Genomic DNA, 18,629 nt, shown 5'->3' on the forward strand with positions numbered 1-18,629 from the left:
CTTAAAGTGGGACCTCTTTTAACTGAAAAACAGTTTAGTATCTTTTACAATAAGATTGTTGTGTTTAAAATACGTCTTCTAATTAAAAACAGCAGCGTTATCTGTATCATTTAAGAGATGCCTATAGCCTTTTACATAAGTACATATAAACACCTTTTTTTTCCAAGTGGTGTTTATTTTGAGTAGAAAGAGCTTATGTTAGACACGTAAAAGGCATTTAGAAAATACATAGACAGCAACAAAAAGTTAGAAAATCAGCATATTGTAGGGCATCATTCAAAATGCAAGTGTAGAACAGCAACCAAAGGCCTCAAGTTATCTATAATGTTAGAATTATATATGTGACTGATAATGTCGTGATTTGAGAGGACAACACTGCTTCATATGCGGTAAAAGGAACATGCTGCTTTCTGATCATCAGCCGTGAGGGTCCCAAAGTGTTGGATAAAGGTTCCCTTTCTATCACACCTTTAGAAGAGGCAAATCCTCTAAATAAGGCAGAAGCATATACCACATCAATCTTGTACGTAAGTGGACAGTCTATTGAACATTCCATCTGGTATACTAGAAAGGATAAAGCTTTTCCCATGTTCCTTTCTTTTTTGGTAATGATTCACACACACAAATGCACAGACTTCTCTGCAAACTCTTTTTTAAATTATTCTTAGTCAGAAGGGCTTGAAGATCTGTTCCCTTGCTCCTCAGGAAACATACTCTGCTTCATTATAAAATTCTCAGGTATAGCATTGCCTGTCTTAGCTTATTCTTATTTTTCATGGGATAAAGAGACTACAACAGTTCCATTGTTCTTACCTAGCAGAGTACGTATATCTAGTTTATTAGGTGCTTCACAGGGTTTCAACCGCATGATAAGCTGGTTCTGACAGAGCACCCTCGGGTGGCTCCTTAGGTGGGGCTGAGCAGCTGACTAACAGCTAATGATCTGCACTGCCTCCAGACCCTGAGAGTAGCAGGAGAGATTGCCTTTCTGTCCGGTTTGAAGTATTTCCCGTACATGTTAACTCTGGAAAGATGCATGTGCAAAATAAACATTTTTCCTATTTTAATTTCAAAGCAAACAATGCACATTCTAACCTTGAAGAAGTTGCAGCCAGCAGCGCCACTGTGATGTGCTACATTGTGTGGATTTTCATTGATTTTTGAAGCAGGACCATATTTATTGCCAGGACCTACTCTGTGCACGTATTTCTCTTACGACAGTGCGTGCCAGGGTGGACCATTCCTTGCTAGACAATACATCTCATTTTCAGTTATTGTCTTGGTAATAGCAACAGTGTTAGTGGATAAAATAGTAGTAGGGAAATGTTGCTTTAATTTAGCCTTTGATAGGTTGATTCTAGTTGCCACAATAAGAACTACTGTCACAGAACCAGCAAATTCTCCTGTACTTCATGTTTCACAACCGAGAAGCCATGGGTGAGCTCACCTGAACTTAAATCCCCTAAATGTTGTTTTTTAATTATAGGTGATACTCTTTTTGGCAAAATTAATGCTTTTACGATTAGACTTGCCCTTGATACAATTTTTCTTTTTCCACATTAGTAGTAATCACAGTATTTAAAACTGCAGAGATTTACAGCCTTCTTTTATTTCAGTGGAACTTAACATATCCCACATAATACATCTCTGTAGTATGAGTCACGTCAGCATGTCAAGCCAAATCCACAAAGTATTTCCATTATATCTTCGCCTGAAGTACCGCGTAGCATTACCAAAGGCTGTCCCCTCTCCGTGTGGTTTTGTACACACCTAGTCCCTGTCACATTATAAAATTATTTTAATATGCATCTACTGTGAATGAAAATACAGCAAAAATATAGGGAAAAAGTTGGGGTAGTTTTTTCTCCTCTATTGAAGACTTGGCCATGTTTTCATGATGAATTTCATGTAGCTATCTGTTTGCATGAATTAAAAAAGAGACTTCTTGCATCTTCATGTTCTTCTCTTATTTTCAGTAATCTTTATGTACAGATTTCAAGATAACTTTATCATTTACTAAAATAAAAATCATCTACCAAAGGATTAGGTAGGCCCGTGCTTCATTATCAGCTTTGTCTTTCCCAGAGTATCTTCAAATCACATGAGTAGCCCAAATATTTTTCTGCATCTTTGAATGGATGGGCTATCTTGCAGATCACATGCCTGTGGCCAAGACAGTGCCACTTTAATAGAGGTCTTTCTACATGAGGAAGAGGAATTCAAGTGCTTCACTTAAATAAGACATTTTTGTAGCAAAAGGCAGTGTAAATCAGAAAGGAACAGAGTAGCAGAAGTTGAAGCAGACTGTAGGATCACTAGCTCTGCAGCATGGCTGCAGGAGCGAAGGTGAATTCGGGGCTGTGCTTGAGGGAAGCTTTGTATGGGTGGATTGAAGTTATTTCCCATACATGTGTGATGGTCCTGGGACCAGCAGCTCATTTCTGCTAGACTGTCCTTGCTGCCGTTGGCTGCTCGCCAGCCTGCTCCCCTCGCAAAGTGCCTGCATTGACTGTACATCCGCCAAGTGCCAAGTCAGATGCAGGTGATATGAATGGCCAGGACACAGATCCGAAGAGCTGCACACTAGGCAGCTCTGGCCCACCCACAGTGTACAGTACGTGCTGTCAAAGCCCATTACGGACAGCAGTATGCCACAGCGCAGGACTGCAGCTGTGAGCGGAACAAAGCGCACAATGCGTAATTGTGCACAGCGGCAGTCCGGTCTCCAGCAGTGTCTGCAGCTCCGTCGCATTTACTCCAGCAGCAGCGCGCATTTGTCGCACTGCAGCCCCTGAACACGTGCACAGAAGGAGGGAATGGAGCTACGATTGGGTGGCATGTGTCATTTGATTGCATGTCCCTGGTCCTTCGTGTTACCTGTCATGACAGCTGCTTTAACTTAGGAGATTTATTAGCATGAGGCTGGTTGTGTGCAGCTCTTTGACCAAGTGTGGAGCAGGGAAGGGCCTCTGGGTACATCCCCCTTGCCGATAGTGTCTCTCAGGGTGTTCGCTCTTCAGAGCCAGGACTGTCTTGGAGAGCACAGAATATGCTGCATGTTCTCTTGGGACATTGTTTTACCTCGTGTTGAAAAGCAACAGGCTCCATGGTCCGTTTAGAGCCCTGCATGCCTACCTGTGTTTGGTCAGGTGACAACTGAGGTGTAATCTTCGCTATCACTGAGATGTCCCAGAGGCACGACACAATCAGGCGGTTCATTCAAGCACTGGAAGTATGGTATGAAAATTGCTCATGCGATATTGGCAGGAAAGTGTGTTTGAACTTGTTAGCACTGTAATTGTATCAGCCATTGATGGCTTTGGGCCTCACGTTGCTAACAGGACACAGAACTTCAGGGTTGTTTAGGATTTCCCCAGAACAACCTCCATTTCAATGTTACAATAGGGATAAGAAATGAAATCTTTCAGCTTTGACTTACTGAACACAAGTGCTGCAGGAGCATTGGCACGGTCCTTTCTTAAGGACCATCTCCCATGTGGAGCCCATGACAAGTGGCATTGTAATTAGTAGTAATTCGTTAATACATTCTGTTTGCTTCTGTCTAAGAGAGACAGAACATGAAGTCTCCAGATTATATAGTTTGGGTTCCTGTGGTTGTCAGCTTTATCCTCCCAGCTTGTGTTGTGCGTCTGCTTGTCCTGTCTTGCTGCTCTTTTGATCGTGCTTTTGAACAGATCATACAGCCTCTGTGAGGACTGGGCACTACTAACTGTTGTAATGCAGGTAATAAGAAGTGATGAGTAACATGCAGCAGCGACTGAGGCCGTGGGTTTCACAAATGCCACTAATTCCTGAGTTCTCAGAGCCTTCCCAAGTCTGTTCGCTTAGTGACTTAAAGGCATGTTCTCTTCTCTCCAGCTCAGTAGGAGAATCGATGGTGCCCATCCTCAGAAAGCGCTTTGTGAGAAGGAACTATTTGCATTTGACCTTGAGGACTATCATGGATATGTAGTCAGTAGAGAATGAAGTAACATCCTTGCTTTTTATACACCTTTCACCCAAATGAGATAGTCAAATGTAAAATCTAGATGTCACTGAGGTTTGTAATGGTCCCCGGAGGACTTTGGAACGACAGAGCAGTAGCTGTGTCAGAGGTCCATTATAAAGCCAGGAAATGTTACTACGTATTCATAAAAGACTATACTACAAATATGGAAGGAGTAATTAATTAGAAAATAATTTGTTTAAATTAGACATTTTATTTGAAAATAACATAAGAAAGGGGTTAGGTAGTGGAAAAATTTGGAGAGAAAAAAGCATATAAATTTGAAGCTGTGAAGACCATGTGTATGCTTTCATTTTGTAATTAAGTTGGTGATAGAATTTTGGTGATGAGCATTACTGGAGACCTGTGACGTTTTATCAGACTGAGAAGTCTGAGTAAGGCAAGGCTGTCAGACGTGCAGTCCTGCTCCTAGCGCACCCTGAGAAGTCAGAGGAGTGGGCGCCCGCTGCAGCTCCCTGCCTGCTGTAACAGCTCTGGTCTGGCTTAGCAAAAAGTAAATGTTTGAAGTGAAAAGGGTTCTTTATTTAAATAGCAAAATGATACGACCTGCAGTAGTCTGTTATGTTTCTTAAAGTGCTTTTTTTTACAGAAAATCCTGTTCCATCCCACCTTTCCAGGCCTTACCGATGTAGGAAGGCCTCTGGGCAAGCAGGGGCTCTAGGTTACAGTGAGGACCCAGCTCAGCGGAGCAGCCACGGGCACCGCGAGCCAGGGCAAAATGTTGCTAATGGTTCCCCATGCTCATTCTCACAGTAGGTTTGGCTAACAGCGGGCAGCCCGAGAACAAGCCCGTGTTAGCCCTCTGCAGCAGGATGAGGCCAGGCATCAGACGCGGGGGGAAGCTGGGGCACCCCGCCATTGACGTCAACGGGAGCGGGGCCCGCCGGCCCGCAGGTAGCCGTGGGAAAGGCTCCACTGAGCGGGGCCGCCCGTGCCCTGGCCCCGGGCAGGGCGCCCGGCCGTGCCTGGCCCACACCCGTGATGGCGGAGGGGGAATTAGAATTGGGCTTTGAGGGCTGCTGGAGGTTAGGCAACGCGTCTGCTTGTAAAAGCAGGCTGTTTTGTTGAACAGCAGCTGCAAGATGGTGAGTCAAAGGCCTGATTCGAAACCGCGGCCAGATGCAGGAGTGCGTTTGGAGGCTTTTTGTTCCCCCATTTTAAGTGTTTGGGGTTTGTTTGGGCGAGAAGTGTGCCCAGGGCTTGGGGCTGAGTCACAGGGATCGTTCACCATGGAGAGTGCAGCAGGGGTTGTTTAATTCACTTAATTGAGACTACCTGAACCTCTGGTTTAAATTACCGTGAGCAGCCACAGACACGAGCATCCCCTTCTCCCTCCCCGCGGCAAAGCAAGCTCCCGAAACAGCAAAGCGCGGAGGCGTTAGCATCCCCTCCTCGGGCCGAGGCTGCACAGCCGCCTCCCAGCGCCCGCAGGCAGGCGAGAAGGCGTTAAAGAAAGAAGCGGGCCGGTGAAGGGGCGCTCGGCGAGGGGCTGCGGGCCGGTGAAGGGGCGCCCGGCGAGGGGCTGCGGCCGGGCCCGGCCCGGGCGGGCGCCTCCTCCCGCAGAGCCGCTCCGCGCTCCCTCACCCGCCTCTCTCTCCCCCCGCCAGCTCCTGGACCTCTTCATGGTGTGGGACTGGTCCACCTACCTGGCTGACTACGGGCAGGCCACCTCCAAATACCTGCGGGTCAGCCCGAGCACGGCCCTCACGCTCCTGGAGAAGTAAGTGCGGGGGGCCGGGAGCTGCCGCCGCGGGGACGGGAGCGGCGGCGGGGCAGGGCCGGGCGCCGGAGCGCTCCGAGCCCGGCACCCACGGGGCGGCTGCGGCGCCGGGGCCGGGGCCGGGGCCGCCCGCCCGGGAGCCGCAGCGGCGAGAGCCCGGCGGCAGCGCGTCGGTGCCCCGGTGCCGAGAGGCGCGCAGAGCCGCGGGCGGCGCGGAGCCCCGGGGGCGGCTGGCGCTGCCCGAGTTGCCGCCTCCGGGAAGGGAAAGGCGGGGGGTTCGCCGCCGTAAAGCCGGTGCGAGCGTTTCGGCTGGCCCGGCGAGGGGGCTGGGGAGGGCGCGTTGCCGCCAGCCGAGCGTCAACTGCTTTTAAAAACCGCATCAAAAAATACTGAGATTTGTAGGCATTTTCTAACGGTGTTTTCTCTCCTCTCCTGCCTGCGATGAATACGTCTTGTGCAGGGTTCACAGAGGGTACGTATCGCCTATATTGTTACAAAATATTGTTGCTTCAATTTATTTTCTTTCCCGAATTTTGTTTTTAAAACCATTTATACGGGAGATCAGCAGTAACGATATCGGGTAATTTGACGGTGAACAAAACACGCCCGTTCGCTGAGTCTGAACTTATCATGGAAGCGGATGATACTAGCGGGTTTTCTGGTTTGCTTCTCTCCTAAGGCAATTGGTAGGGCCAGTTTCCTGCCGAAGTGATATTTGCTTAATACTTACAGGCGATTTGTGAAGCAATATTTGCTAAAACGAGTTCCGCATTGCGGAAGTTTAATTTAAGAACACATAGATAACGGGTTTTGTAATCTTTCAGTTCTTATTAGCAGAAAGATCAAAAGAGGAACAAAAGTAAACCTATTTAAATAGTCGGATTTTTCCTTCTCAAATTATGTTTCTAACATGTCTGTGTCATTTGCTTTTTTATTTCTCCAGAATGAAAGACGCTAGCAAAAAGAACAATATTTTTGCTCAGTTCAGGAAGAATGATCGTGACAAGCAGAAGCTAATAGAGACTGTAGTAAAGCAACTTAGGAGTTTAGTGAATGGTATGTCCCAGCACACATAGGCCTGTTAAATCGACGGTATCTCATCACGCCAAGAGGTATTTCTTAGCCACTATTTCTATTAAGCAGTGATATCAGTTAGGACATGTGTTTGACCAAGTAAAGGAAAAATGCAGTAGATGGCTTGTACGCGGAGTCTTCAGCAAACAATTCTTTGTACGTATTTTTAATGGATCGAATCCTATTTTGTATATTGTAAACAAATGGTGAAAAATGGGACTGTACAATAAAAACCAGCTCAATCGTATTGTACATGGAACAGCTAAACTGTAAATATGTTATTTAAATATCTGCAGACATGGTGTCCAAAATTTTGCTCTGGGTAGGAATTATTTGAGAAATGATCCCTTAGTTGCCATTTTCTGGATGAATCCTAATTTAATGGTTTTTAAGCATCGAGATACTTGCGTTTCAGGTGTCGCCTATCGTTTTCCTGCATTAAATGTATATTAGCCTTAAAGTGATTGGACATAATTTTGTATACCAGATTTTTGTAGTCTGGAGGTATGAAAAAATCTTCTGATTTTAGTACCTTTGAAAACTACCTGAGAACTAGACTTGATATTTATTTAGCATTAGGGCTTATAGGCTTTGTTCTCCAAAAGGGTTTAATCTTGAAGTTGTGAATGTAAATAACCATTTGAGTTCTTTATAATGTGACATTTTGGGTTGGGTTGGTTTTGTTCCTCAGGGTTACTATTTCTAACTGTACTTTTGTAAGATCCCGGGTTCTTTTCCCCGGGCTGCAGTAAGGAATAGATTTACCACTGTTGGTTTCGTGCCGCATCTGTTTGTCAGTATGCGCTTTCTACCGCCAGACCCATCCCAGCGATCAGCGTTTCGTCCCACCGCCGGGCTCTTTGCACTGTCCCCTCCTGGCTATTTTAGACATAAAGAGACTGTCTACCGAATACAAACCAAATGGAACATGTAAAAATAATGTACATTTTCGCTGTATTTTTAAGTTATTGACGGTCTAAATACAGTAATATAAATCTCACCCGTATTCCTGTTTAATTTCATGCACTGGTGTCGCTGGGACCTGTACCGGCCCCGGCTCTGTGGTGATTTACCCCCGGGGCGGGCGGCCCCGACGGCGGGGTGCGGCCCGGGGGGCTGCGGGATGCCCCCGGCTGCCGCTGCGGCGGGGCCTGCGGGGCAGAGGGGCCCCCCGCGCCGAGGGGCAGCCGTCCCGCCGCCGAGCCGGCCTGCCTGGGGCGGGGGCGGCGTGGCCGGCCGTGCTGGGCCGTGCCCTGCCCTGCCGTCGGGGGGGCGGGAGAGGGGCGCCGGGCCCCCCGCCCCGAGGAGAGGGGGGCCGCCCCGGCCGCCCCGGCTCGCCCCGGCCGCGTCCCCGCGCCCCTCAGTCACTGTCCCCGGTTCCCCCGCTCCAATCACCGCACTTGGCCGCGCTGCTTAAATATGCAGCGCATACGTCATCCCCGAAGGTGGATCGGGCGTAAGTGGCCAATATCTATATAAATGTGGCCGAGGGGCGAACCGGCAGCAGGAGGCGAGCGGGGCCGGGCGGGCAGCAGCCGGCAGGGCCAGCCGCGGAGCGCCCGCCGCCGGCAGCGGAGTCGCGGGGCGCCCGGCCCCCCGCCTTTGACAGCCGCCGGGGCCGCCCCGCCGAGCCGCCCCAGCCCCCGGGGCGGGGACCCGCCGCCGTCCCCCGCCGCCCGGGAGGAGGATGCCGGCCGGGCTCTCCTGGCCCGAAGCGGCGGCGCTGGCGCTGCTGGCGCTGGCGCTGCTGGCCGCCCTGTGCCGGCACCTGTGGGCGCTGCGCTGGAGCCTCAGCCGGGACCGCGCCAGCGCCCTGCCCCTGCCCAAGGGCTCCATGGGCTGGCCCTTCTTCGGGGAGACCCTGCACTGGCTGCTCCAGGTAAGGTGCAGGGGGACGGGGACGAGGTGGGAAGGGGCTGGCGGGAGCCCCGGGCTGACCTGCAGCTCGTCCCCAGGGCTCCCGCTTCCACAGCTCCCGGCGGGAGAGGTACGGAAACGTCTTCAAGACCCACCTCCTGGGCCGGCCGGTGGTGCGGGTGACGGGTGCCGAGAACATCCGCAAGATCCTGCTGGGTGAGCACACGCTGGTCAGCACCCAGTGGCCCCAGAGCACCCAGATCATCCTGGGCTCCCACACCCTGCTGGGCTCCGTCGGTGACCTGCACCGCCAGCGCCGCAAGGTGAGCCTCGTGGCCGCCCTGACACGCAGCCCAGGCAGCACCTCCTGCCCAGGCTTGGACCTCGGAGGCACATGGGACCCCACGCTTTAACCACCTGCCTCTCTTCCCCCCCTTCTCCTTCTAGATCCTGGCCAGAGTGTTCAGCCGCACCGCCCTGGAGAGCTACCTGCCACGGATCCAGAAGGTTGTGAGCTGGGAGCTGCGGGGCTGGTGCATGGAGCCAGGCTCCATCGCAGTTTATTCCTCCGCTAAAACCTTAACTTTCCGCATTGCAGCTCGGATTCTGCTGGGGCTCCGCCTGGAGGAAAAGCAGTTCAAGGACCTGGCCAAAACTTTTGAACAGCTGGTGGAGAACCTCTTCTCCCTGCCCCTCAACATACCCTTCAGCGGGCTGCGCAAGGTACTGCCGCCTGCCCCGCTCCCTCTGCCTGGGGGCAGGGGCCCCGGCCCCGGCGGCACAGACCCCCTGTCCCCAGGCCCGCCAAGGGGCACATCCGATGGGCCGGGACATCTGCAGCACCCTGTTGCGGGTCTGAGGGCCTGGTGTCTTGCCCACCCCAGCCATCTCCCCTTCTCTCTGTGCTTCTCACCTGCTCCTGGTTGGCTTCCAGCACCTCCGGTCACTGGCTCCAGCTTGTTGTACAGCGCAGGGATCCTCTCCTCCCTCACCCCAAATGGCTCTGGTTAGTCCATCATGCCTGGTCCTGTCCCGTCTCATCCCACCTGCACTCCTGTCAGCCCACGCAGAGGGGTCTGTGGGCATGAGCACACAGGCAGGTGGGCACAGCGCACCTCAGGTTAGCACTCCCTGTGCACCTTGAGGCAGGCTGAGGACTTGAGACCCTTTTATAGTCCTTGGTCCCTTGTCCCCCAGCAGCAGAGAGACAGCGAGGGGTCCTGGAGAGGGACATGGCAGACGGACAGTCTCCTCTGCCTCTTTAAACCTGCAGTTTCTTCCCTGCTGCCCTGCGCCTCTTTGCCTGCCTCCCCACACTCCTGCTCTAGGTATCGGTCCTGTGTCCCACCCCTCCTCTCCCATTTCGGTCTGCATTCCCTCCTCTGGCTTTGGGTTCTCCACCCTTACCACAGCTCAAGTCTCCTGCCCCTTTTAGCCAGGTCTTGCCCAATCTCTTATTTCCACTGTGAGCTCTGCCCCACCGGATCACCTTACCCAGCCAGTCCCAGTTCGCCCCCAGCCTCCCTGCTGCTCTTCTCCACCAGTTCAAAAAAAGCTCATTTTCCCTGTCCAGTTTCCCTTTGCAGGTTGTCACCAGTGTGAGCTTTCACCCCCCATCCTAGCCCTCCCTGCCCTCTCTCAGGTCAGTCACAGCCTGTCTGGCCCCAGACGAACCTTTTCAACCTGCATTTAGGTCCTCTTGTCTTTCCCCTTGCTCCCTGCCCTGTTTCCTTTGTCCAATCCTTCCCACCTCAGATCTCAGCCTTTGTATCTTCTTCCCAACATCTGGTCATGGCCATTTTTCATCCCAAATCTCTGGTCCTGCTGGCTTTTGCAGGAGGCATCTTGATACAGAGCCACACACACTGTGACTCCATCTCACTTTGCAAAGAGATGGCTGATCACTTGACTTGCTGAGATCTTGCCTGAATATTTTGCTGCACAGGAGTGCAATGCAACTGGAAATGAGCTGGGTGTGATTAATGTGTCTTTATCTACCATACCCTGGTAAAGCCACTCATTTGTTCCTGTCTCAGTTGTGCCTTGCTGCTTGGACTCAGTTTTATTAGGTTGTTTCTTGTCCCTTTGGACAGGCTTCTTTTGGACCTGACACGACCGTGGGTTTGTTCGGCACAGATGCCTGTGGACTCAGTGCTGTGGGTTTACTGCTGTCTTTTCCTCTCAGAGTGTTTCTTAGGACTTGTCGTATTTGATTCGCAACAGCAAGGCAACAGAATTTGCAGCAGTTCCCCCCAAACTGCTGCCTCTTGCAAGGCTTTGGGGCTGGGCAACCGATAAACAGTTCTTCCTGTTACAGATCCTGGGATTAAGGATTGCCACACTTGGGGTCCCCTGGTCTCTCTGGAGAGTGGGCCGGTTCCTAAGGCTCTCCTGAACTGTGTCTGCCTCCCACAGGGAATCAAAGCACGGGACATGCTACATGAGTTTATGGAGAAAGCTATACAGGAAAAACTGCAGAGAAACAACCCAGAAGATCACAGCGATGCTCTGGATTTCATAATAAACAGTGCCAAGGAGCATGGCAAAGAATTCACCATGCAGGAGCTAAAGGTAAGGAGAACCCCCCTTGCAGTGTCCTGTCCAACTCGGTGGCTGTTTGAGAGACCTGGGCTGAGGGGCAGGAGGAGGGTGGTGTGGGGACCCACCACCAGCCGCTGGCTCCTGCCCTCCTCTTAACAACTCTGAGGACACCATTGCCAGCACAAGCAAGAAAGCCCGGGATCGGCATGCTCATATGCTCTTGTAGGATTGTGTCTCTGCATTAAAAGAGCTGATATTTAAAAAGGGAATAAATGCCTCTTCTACCTTTCCTCTTCATGGCCAGCAGGCTTCAGCCTGACTTAGGGTGCTGGTAGGGTTAGGTGGCTGTGCTAAGGCTCTCTATGGCAGTGTGCGCTCGGTAACCTCCAAGGTACTATCTATCTTGGAAATATTTAGAGCTAGTCATGTGCTCCTTAAACATCCCCCAGCGTCAGGCATAGTGTGGCATGTAGATCATGTCACCGTAGTCCTCGGGTCTGTGAGCCCAGAAATCTCCGAGACGATATAGCAAAATGGGTCCAGGGATGGAATGTGGATTCTGGGTCATTCCCTATCACCTCGTCATTAATTAGATCATCTAGCTTGTGGATTGCTATCATGCAACATGATGCATCGCTGTGACTTAGAGATGAAGCCAGTAGTCCTTACTGAGCCAAAACTACCAACTGAATGTGAAGAGTATTTTGCCAAAGATCTTGGGAAAAACTTGTTGTTGGTACTGCATCATTCATAGCTCCAGGTCACTTGGTGTCAGTGAATGACAAAGGACACCGCATTTATATAACAAGTTTTGAAGCAGTTTTGCATGGGTACAGCAGCTGAATATAATTTAAAAGTATTGAACATACATAGTTCTACTGTTTATTTAGTTATTAAAGGAAAACTATCTCAAGACTAATGTTTTATAAATATTTGTAAAAATGTCATCTCTAAATCTAAAATATTTGAAAGACTTTACAGCAACTATTAAATACGATTAGAACCAGCATATATTCTTAAAGTAATTTGATTATAATTATTTATTATATTATTTATTCTAATAGAATGGTTTTTAGCCTCTGTTAGTCCACATTGTATTTATAGTCCTCTATTGTATTTATAATACAATTTTTAAAAAATAATGGCCAGATTCAAAATGTGATTGATTAAGATTGATTAATCTCTGTTAGTATTCACATGGATCTTGCACACAAATAATTACATGATCTCTTAACATGTCCCTGGCTCTGACCACAAACGGAATAAGGGGATATTAAACGTAACATGGAGTGACATGGCAGTGACCTCAGGCCAGCTGATTCAAATGATAGTATATTCGTATGCTGTCCTGTACCTTTACAGTTAGAAAATTTCTACCTTGTCTGTCTTTAACAAAATGACTTGCGAACCGAACTGCCTATGCTTGCAATTATGGCAATATTCGCCACTCTAATAAAAACAGTAGCAGGGCTCTCATCCAGTGAAACGGTGTAATTGGATAAAAAGTCCAAAGCTGTTTCAGAGTTGTGGGTATGTCTGACTTTGAGAGACAGTCCAAACACTGGCACACATTAGTTACTAATTTGCCTTTTGTTTAAATGATTTTGAAGGACCGTTTTCCTAGAAATTTTCCTAAATACACTGGGATTTGCAATGCTGGCATGAACTCAGCAGGACCCTTGAAATGTAAAGGTCATTAAAAAGATATCACTTTGCCAAAAGTACTGTTTTAATACATTTAACACCTTGGAAGGGTTAAAAAAACCCCCCATCCTACATAATAGGCTGGCTGGCTGGAACCCTAATGCCACCAGTCCTGCCTCCCAGGACGGGGAGTTGGGGTGTAGCACAGGGACAATACTGGTGAAGCTGTGGGAAGATGCTGCCTCCCAGTCCCTGGTTACGCTGGCCTTGTAAAAGCAGGGAGGGAAAGTCAGCAGCTCGGTGTCACAACTTACGTAGCAGCATTGTCAGAGGTTGATGCAGGGAGTCATAAGGGCTGTTATTTCAAATCGCAGAGCCTGCCCTAAATTCCTTGCATGTTATTGAAATGTCTTGGGTTTTAATTGCAAGTGGTGGAACTGAGAGATTTCTTTTCTTCTGGGTCTGCTACCTTGTGAATGTAAAAATTCCTGCTAACGCCTGCAGGAGGTGTGATAGGGGTCAACAGGGATCTGTTATTTCAGAGGTTTTATTTCAGCTGAAAGATGCCCTTGAGAGCTGCACTTTGGCAAAAGCCTCTAGTCCAGCCAATATATGGTGCTGGGCACGGTAGCAAAGAGTAATCCTCGTTACATTACCCTTGACCTTACCAGACTTGGCTCCAGGTACCTTCAGGCTTCAGGTGCCCTTCCCTGTGTGAACCAGCTCCAGGCAACCCTTAACTTTTGGAAAACAATTTCCAAAAGTTGACCACAGGGTGCTGCAAACAGCCTGCAGCAACCTGGCATGTGCTGTGCCATATAGACCCTGCAGACAGTCCCGGCAAGACTGGGAGGCTGCGTGGGGATCTGTGAGCCGGGACAAGGCACGTATTGCGCATTTGACTGTGCTGTGGTCCGTCTCAGCTGGTTAGCCTCCTACCTTGTTATGGAGACACATCTGCTACGGAGCTATCAGGAACACTGCTGTGCTTCAGGCTGTAAAGCTTGAAAAGTGAGCAAGTCCTTTGCCTGGTGTGTGCATCCCTGCAGGAGAGCTCCCTGCTGGCTACAGCACCTCCCGGGCTGGGCTGACCTGCTGTAGCAGGGAGGTCTTTCTGCTTTTGACTCTGTTGGTTTAAGTCCTCTCCCAGACAAGCAAATGGTTGGTTATAACTGGAGATGGATCAAATGCAACCCATTTTAGCTGCCAGGGCATCTAGGATTTATGCATAAACACACAGCCTCATAACCCCTGACTGGGCAGAAAGGTAAAGCTGGACACAAAGGGGAATTGCCACATGAAGGTAAAAAGCATAATGCTTGAAATGAACTTCACTCAGTATGCTAAAATGCATGTTAAAATGCTTCTTTAAAATGTATAAATCTTGAGAGGAAAGCTCCGAAGAGCTGGATTGGAGACGATGTGTACCCATCTCAGTTGTGTTTCTGCATCAGTCACTTGGCAAGTGGATGTCCAGTTCGTACAGAAATGGAAGAACAAGGGTGTCTTGTTTTGGTCCCTGCCAGCCCAGGGTGGGTGCAGGTTTGTAGAGAGCAGAGGCGGGGCCAGGGCCCTCTGCACAGGGACAAAACTCGCAAAAGGTGAGAACAGTCTGAATCACAACCCGTTTAAAATGGCATTCAAATTTCTCACATTCCTTCCTCTCCCAGGAGTCAGCGATTGAGCTCATATTTGCTGCTTTTTTCACCACGGCTAGTGCCAGCACCTCTCTGATCCTCCTGCTACTGAAGCACCCCTCAGTGATTGAAAAAATAAGGCAGGAGCTGATGTCCCACGAGCTGTACCAGCAGTGTGAGCGCTGCCCTGCGGGACCCTGCCCGGACACCCTGCCTGCCCAGAGCAGGGACAGCGAGAAGCCACTTCTCGGCCCCACAGCCAAAGATGCTCACGAGGACCAGAGCCAGCCCCTGGGCCCAACAGAGGAAGGTTCCCCCCAACCCTACGCCCCGCCAGAGCCCACCCTCCCCCGAAGCAGTCCCTGCACTGGTCCCCAGCTCCGGGCGCCATCAGGGCAGAGCTGTCGTTGCCCCTCGGACATCAGCCTGGAGAAGCTGAGCTGCCTGCGCTACCTGGACTGTGTGATTAAGGAGGTGCTGCGGGTGCTGCCCCCCGTCTCTGGAGGCTACAGGACGGCACTGCAGACTTTTGAGCTGGATGTAAGTGCCTCCCACAGTGGTGGGCTGCTGGGGAGCTGCTGCCTGCCACTGCCTGCAAGCACCCTGTGTCCGGCACAGTGGTGGTGCTTGGTAGTGTAGCTCAGGGAAAGGTGGCACCCAGCAACCTCTGTGGGTCCCAGCTGGGCTGGGGAGAAAAGGAGCTGCAGAGCAGATGGGCAATGTGGTGGGGCTGTCCCAAGGCACCCTCTGCTCACCCTCCACTAGCACTGCCGGCTGCACAGGTCTGTAATGCTCCTCTCCTCCCCTCCCCTCTTCTCTCTGCCCTCCCAGGGCTACCAGATCCCCAAAGGCTGGAGCGTCATGTACAGCATCCGTGACACACATGAGACGGCCGCTGTCTACCAGAGCCCCCCCGGTGGCTTTGACCCAGACCGCTTCGGTGCCGCCCAGACAGAGGCTGCAGGCCGCTTCCACTACATCCCCTTCGGCGGTGGGGCGCGGAGCTGCATCGGCAAGGAGCTGGCACGGGCCATCCTCAAGCTGCTGGCCATTGAGCTGGTCAGCACAGCCCGCTGGGAGCTGGCCACCCCTGGCTACCCCGCCATGCAGACCGTGCCCATCGTGCACCCTGTCGACGACGGGCTGCAGCTCTACTTCCACCCCTTGCAGCCCGGCCGCGGCAGCGAGGCCTGAGCCAGGGGTATGCTGCCCCCCTCAGCCCTGGCGTCGATGCCCCTCCATGGCTGCTGGGGGCAGATCTCTGCTGCCCCAGGCTGGGTATGGCACTGCGTCACTGTAGAGCAAAACCCTAAAAGTCTTTTTATTTTCCCCTCCTGGTGTGCAAGCTAGTAGGGAAGGTCCTGCGGAGTCCTGCTCCTGAGCACCAGGGTGAGCCTCAGCCCCAGCCTGGGGCAAAACCCACTGAAGCTGCTGGCAGGGAGCATCCCCCATGGGGGCTCAGCCAGCCCCTGCCCCACACAGGTTTCCAGGCGCAGAAAATGGGGGGCAAAACTCCCAGCCCCACAGCTAAGGTTCCCAGAGCTTTTCTGTCCCAGGGTTGTCTCCTGTGGGTGTGTTATAGAAGAGGCAGGATGAACATTCTGCACACTGCAGCTTTCTAGATGTAAAAAGAGGGAAGATGGGGGGCTCTGCAGGAAAACACAAGCCAGGGCTGCCCAATCAACGGCATCAGCTGTAGCTAGAATGATAGGATGTAAAGTGGTTTTTATTGTAAATATTTAATCTCATTCCTGCACTTCCCATTAGAGCCAGCACAAAGAGGATGTGTCTCAGTCAGTCAGTAGTAGTAGCTGTGTATGTTGTGCCTGCGCACCGTGCTGCTGCTCAGGGTCTGCCATGAAGCTCCCCTCTGGGGTCGCCGCAGGATGCGCTCCCCAGCTGCAGCCTGACTGAGGGATCAGACTGAAGCAGGGGAGGGGGCTGTGGGGAATAAATATTTGGAAAACAGACATTTCTGAATATGCCTAATTTGTGGTAGAAAGCCCCCTGTTCCCGGTGACGCTGTTCACGTTACAGAGGGGGCATTTGCAAGGTGACACAGGCCCCGTGGTGGCTGGCTGGCCAGACTGACCGTGTCACCTCCCGCAGCCTAGCTCTGCCAGGGAAAGTGCCAGGACAGCAGCTCTGTGGGTCTGTCCAGGGGCTGGTAGCTGGGGCTAAGCCTGGGTGCTGAGGGAACCTTTTTAGGTGGCTTCTGAGTACAACCTGCCTTGCTGAGACACAGGGTATTTCTCCCCCGTGTAAAACAAAGTGAGTCCTGCTGCTCGTGCACTGAGAACAGAGCTGGGCCCAGGCCCTTGCTCCACTGCAATGTGCTTATGAGCTCCTTTCAGCTTCAGCTCTGCTCCCCACTGTCACGTGTCCTGCGTGGAAGCAGGGGGAAACGATCCGCCTTGTCCCTCCCGTGCATCCTGGGCCGGGCAGTGCGGTGTGTGCTGTGTGAAGAACCAGCAGCAGCTTGACCTGCGAGGGCAGAAACGTGCCACGAGGACAGAGTCCCTTTGGAAAGGCTCTGGGGAGCTCCCCTGTCCCCTGCATCTCTGTCGTCATCCTACTTCAATGCCAGGCTACAAATGACCTCGCCCTGGCCAGTCGTCCTTGCACGTCCATGCTGGGGCATGGCAGCAGGGCGTGCACTGCTGTTGGCTGTCAGAGGGCTGTGCTATGAGCACAACACTACCTGGGGCAGAAATGTGGCTCCCAAACGTGACAGGTCAAATCTGGAAGAGGTTGAACTGCAGGGCTGAGTTAAGTGCTGTTGGCAGGTCGACCCCGTAGTGAACCAGAGCCTCTGCCTCTCCTGACCTTGTCCTGAAAGGTGAATCTTTCTGGCTATCAAGAGGTGAAATCAGTAGGTGGTGGCTGCAAATGGCAATGACTAACTTTAATGAGCAGGAGCTGCTGGCATGGATGCGACCCATGGGTGACGCAGGCTCCCACTGCGGGCAGGGCTGGGCCTGCAGTGCCCAGCACCGGGTGCGAGGGCCAGGGCTCCTCCGTCTAGCGCACTTAAAAATTACCCCGAGCGCTAACGAGTCCCGTAGCCACCCGCTGAAAAATGTAACATGAATCTAGTTAAGAAAAAAAAGACTTGAAACTGATTTTGTTTGCAGATAAACACAAGCATTTACAAATGAAGTGTAATAATTGTTACTTGTAATCAAAGTTTGTTCATATTAGGCTGTTAATTTCTTGACCCTCTTCCAAGATGTTTTTAATTATCCCTTTCACTCTTTACCATTTGATTCTTTTCGAGCCGATGGCTGGGGAATACACAGCTGGGGAGATAATAAAGCCTTCCTGTGGCAATTATCGGTGCTCAGGCCACCGTATCTCGTTATTTTGATAGACAGTGAACTTGGCGCGGTTGCCGGCCGGGTTCACGCAGATGTCACGGTCCGTGTTGTAGGTCACAAGCAGGTCAGCGCCCGGCAAGGGGAGAGCGCCGGGTCAGGGCGCGGCCGCCGCTCCGGGCCAGGGCCGGCCGGGCCCCGCCGAGCCCCGCGCCCAACCCCGCGGGGCTGCGCGCCTCCGGGGGCGAGGAGGTGCCCCCGGGCGGGGGGGTCCCGCCTGGGCAAGGGGCTGCGGAGGCGGGCGGCCCCGCTCCCGCCAGGCATCGTAAGAGGAGGGAGGGTCCCGCGTGATGCGTTGATTGTCAGAAAAACAATAATAATTAAAGGTGACATCTTCCCCCCCCTACACAAACACACAACTTCCACCGTTTATTGAGCTTGTCTGGGAGCAAGGAAGGAAAAGTAACAGAGAGGGAAAAGGAAACAACAACGGAAAGAAAAAAAAAAACGCGAGCACGATAGTTTATTGGTAGCAGCCGTGCCCAGCGGAGCGCTCCGCGGCCCCGTCCCTCCCTCCGCGGCCCCGCAGCCGCGGTCCGCGCCGGGCGCCCCTTCCCCAGCGGCCGCGTCCCCCGGACGGTGCCTCCCGCGCCGGGGCCCAGCGGGAGCCTCTGCAGCCTCCCCTCAGCCCCACCGGCCGCCCCGGCCCCGCCGCGCTCCTCCTGGCCGGAGCCGCCGCTCCACCCTGGAGAGCAACCCCCGGTTTCCGGCCCGCCGCCTGCGGGAGCGAGTCCCTCCGTGCCCCGGCTGCAGGC

At 52.0% G+C, this 18,629-nt stretch overlaps 2 protein-coding genes across 4 annotated transcripts in view; both read left to right on the forward strand.

Annotated features, from left to right (window-relative positions):
- EXOC6 (exocyst complex component 6) overlaps nucleotides 1–7,743 on the forward strand; it is a 94,854-nt gene extending 87,111 nt beyond the window's left edge. The window contains exons 21-22 of one of the 3 annotated variants that reach the window (XM_082310514.1): nucleotides 5,635–5,747; nucleotides 6,691–7,743. In XM_082310514.1, coding sequence (XP_082166640.1) covers nucleotides 5,635–5,747; nucleotides 6,691–6,823 — 246 coding nt within the window. In that variant the 3' untranslated portion in view covers nucleotides 6,824–7,743. Of the gene's footprint in view, nucleotides 1–5,634; nucleotides 5,807–6,690 lie in introns of those variants that run through there. The other 2 variants (XM_082310511.1, XM_082310512.1) reach the window with 2 other exon arrangements.
- A 765-nt stretch (nucleotides 7,744–8,508) lies between these two features.
- Nucleotides 8,509–15,694, forward strand: CYP26C1 (cytochrome P450 family 26 subfamily C member 1; the record flags this gene model as incomplete). Its single annotated transcript, XM_082311226.1, has 6 exons — nucleotides 8,509–8,700; nucleotides 8,777–9,001; nucleotides 9,126–9,401; nucleotides 11,094–11,249; nucleotides 14,534–15,040; nucleotides 15,332–15,694. 6 exons carry the CDS (start codon nucleotides 8,509–8,511, stop codon nucleotides 15,692–15,694), a joined length of 1,719 nt encoding a protein of 572 aa, XP_082167352.1.
- Nucleotides 15,695–18,629: the final 2,935 nt, after the last annotated feature.

The sequence above is a fragment of the Platalea leucorodia genome (genome assembly GCF_965183815.1).
Source record: "Platalea leucorodia genome assembly, chromosome: 4".
NCBI classification, from domain to species: Eukaryota; Metazoa; Chordata; class Aves; order Pelecaniformes; family Threskiornithidae; genus Platalea; species Platalea leucorodia.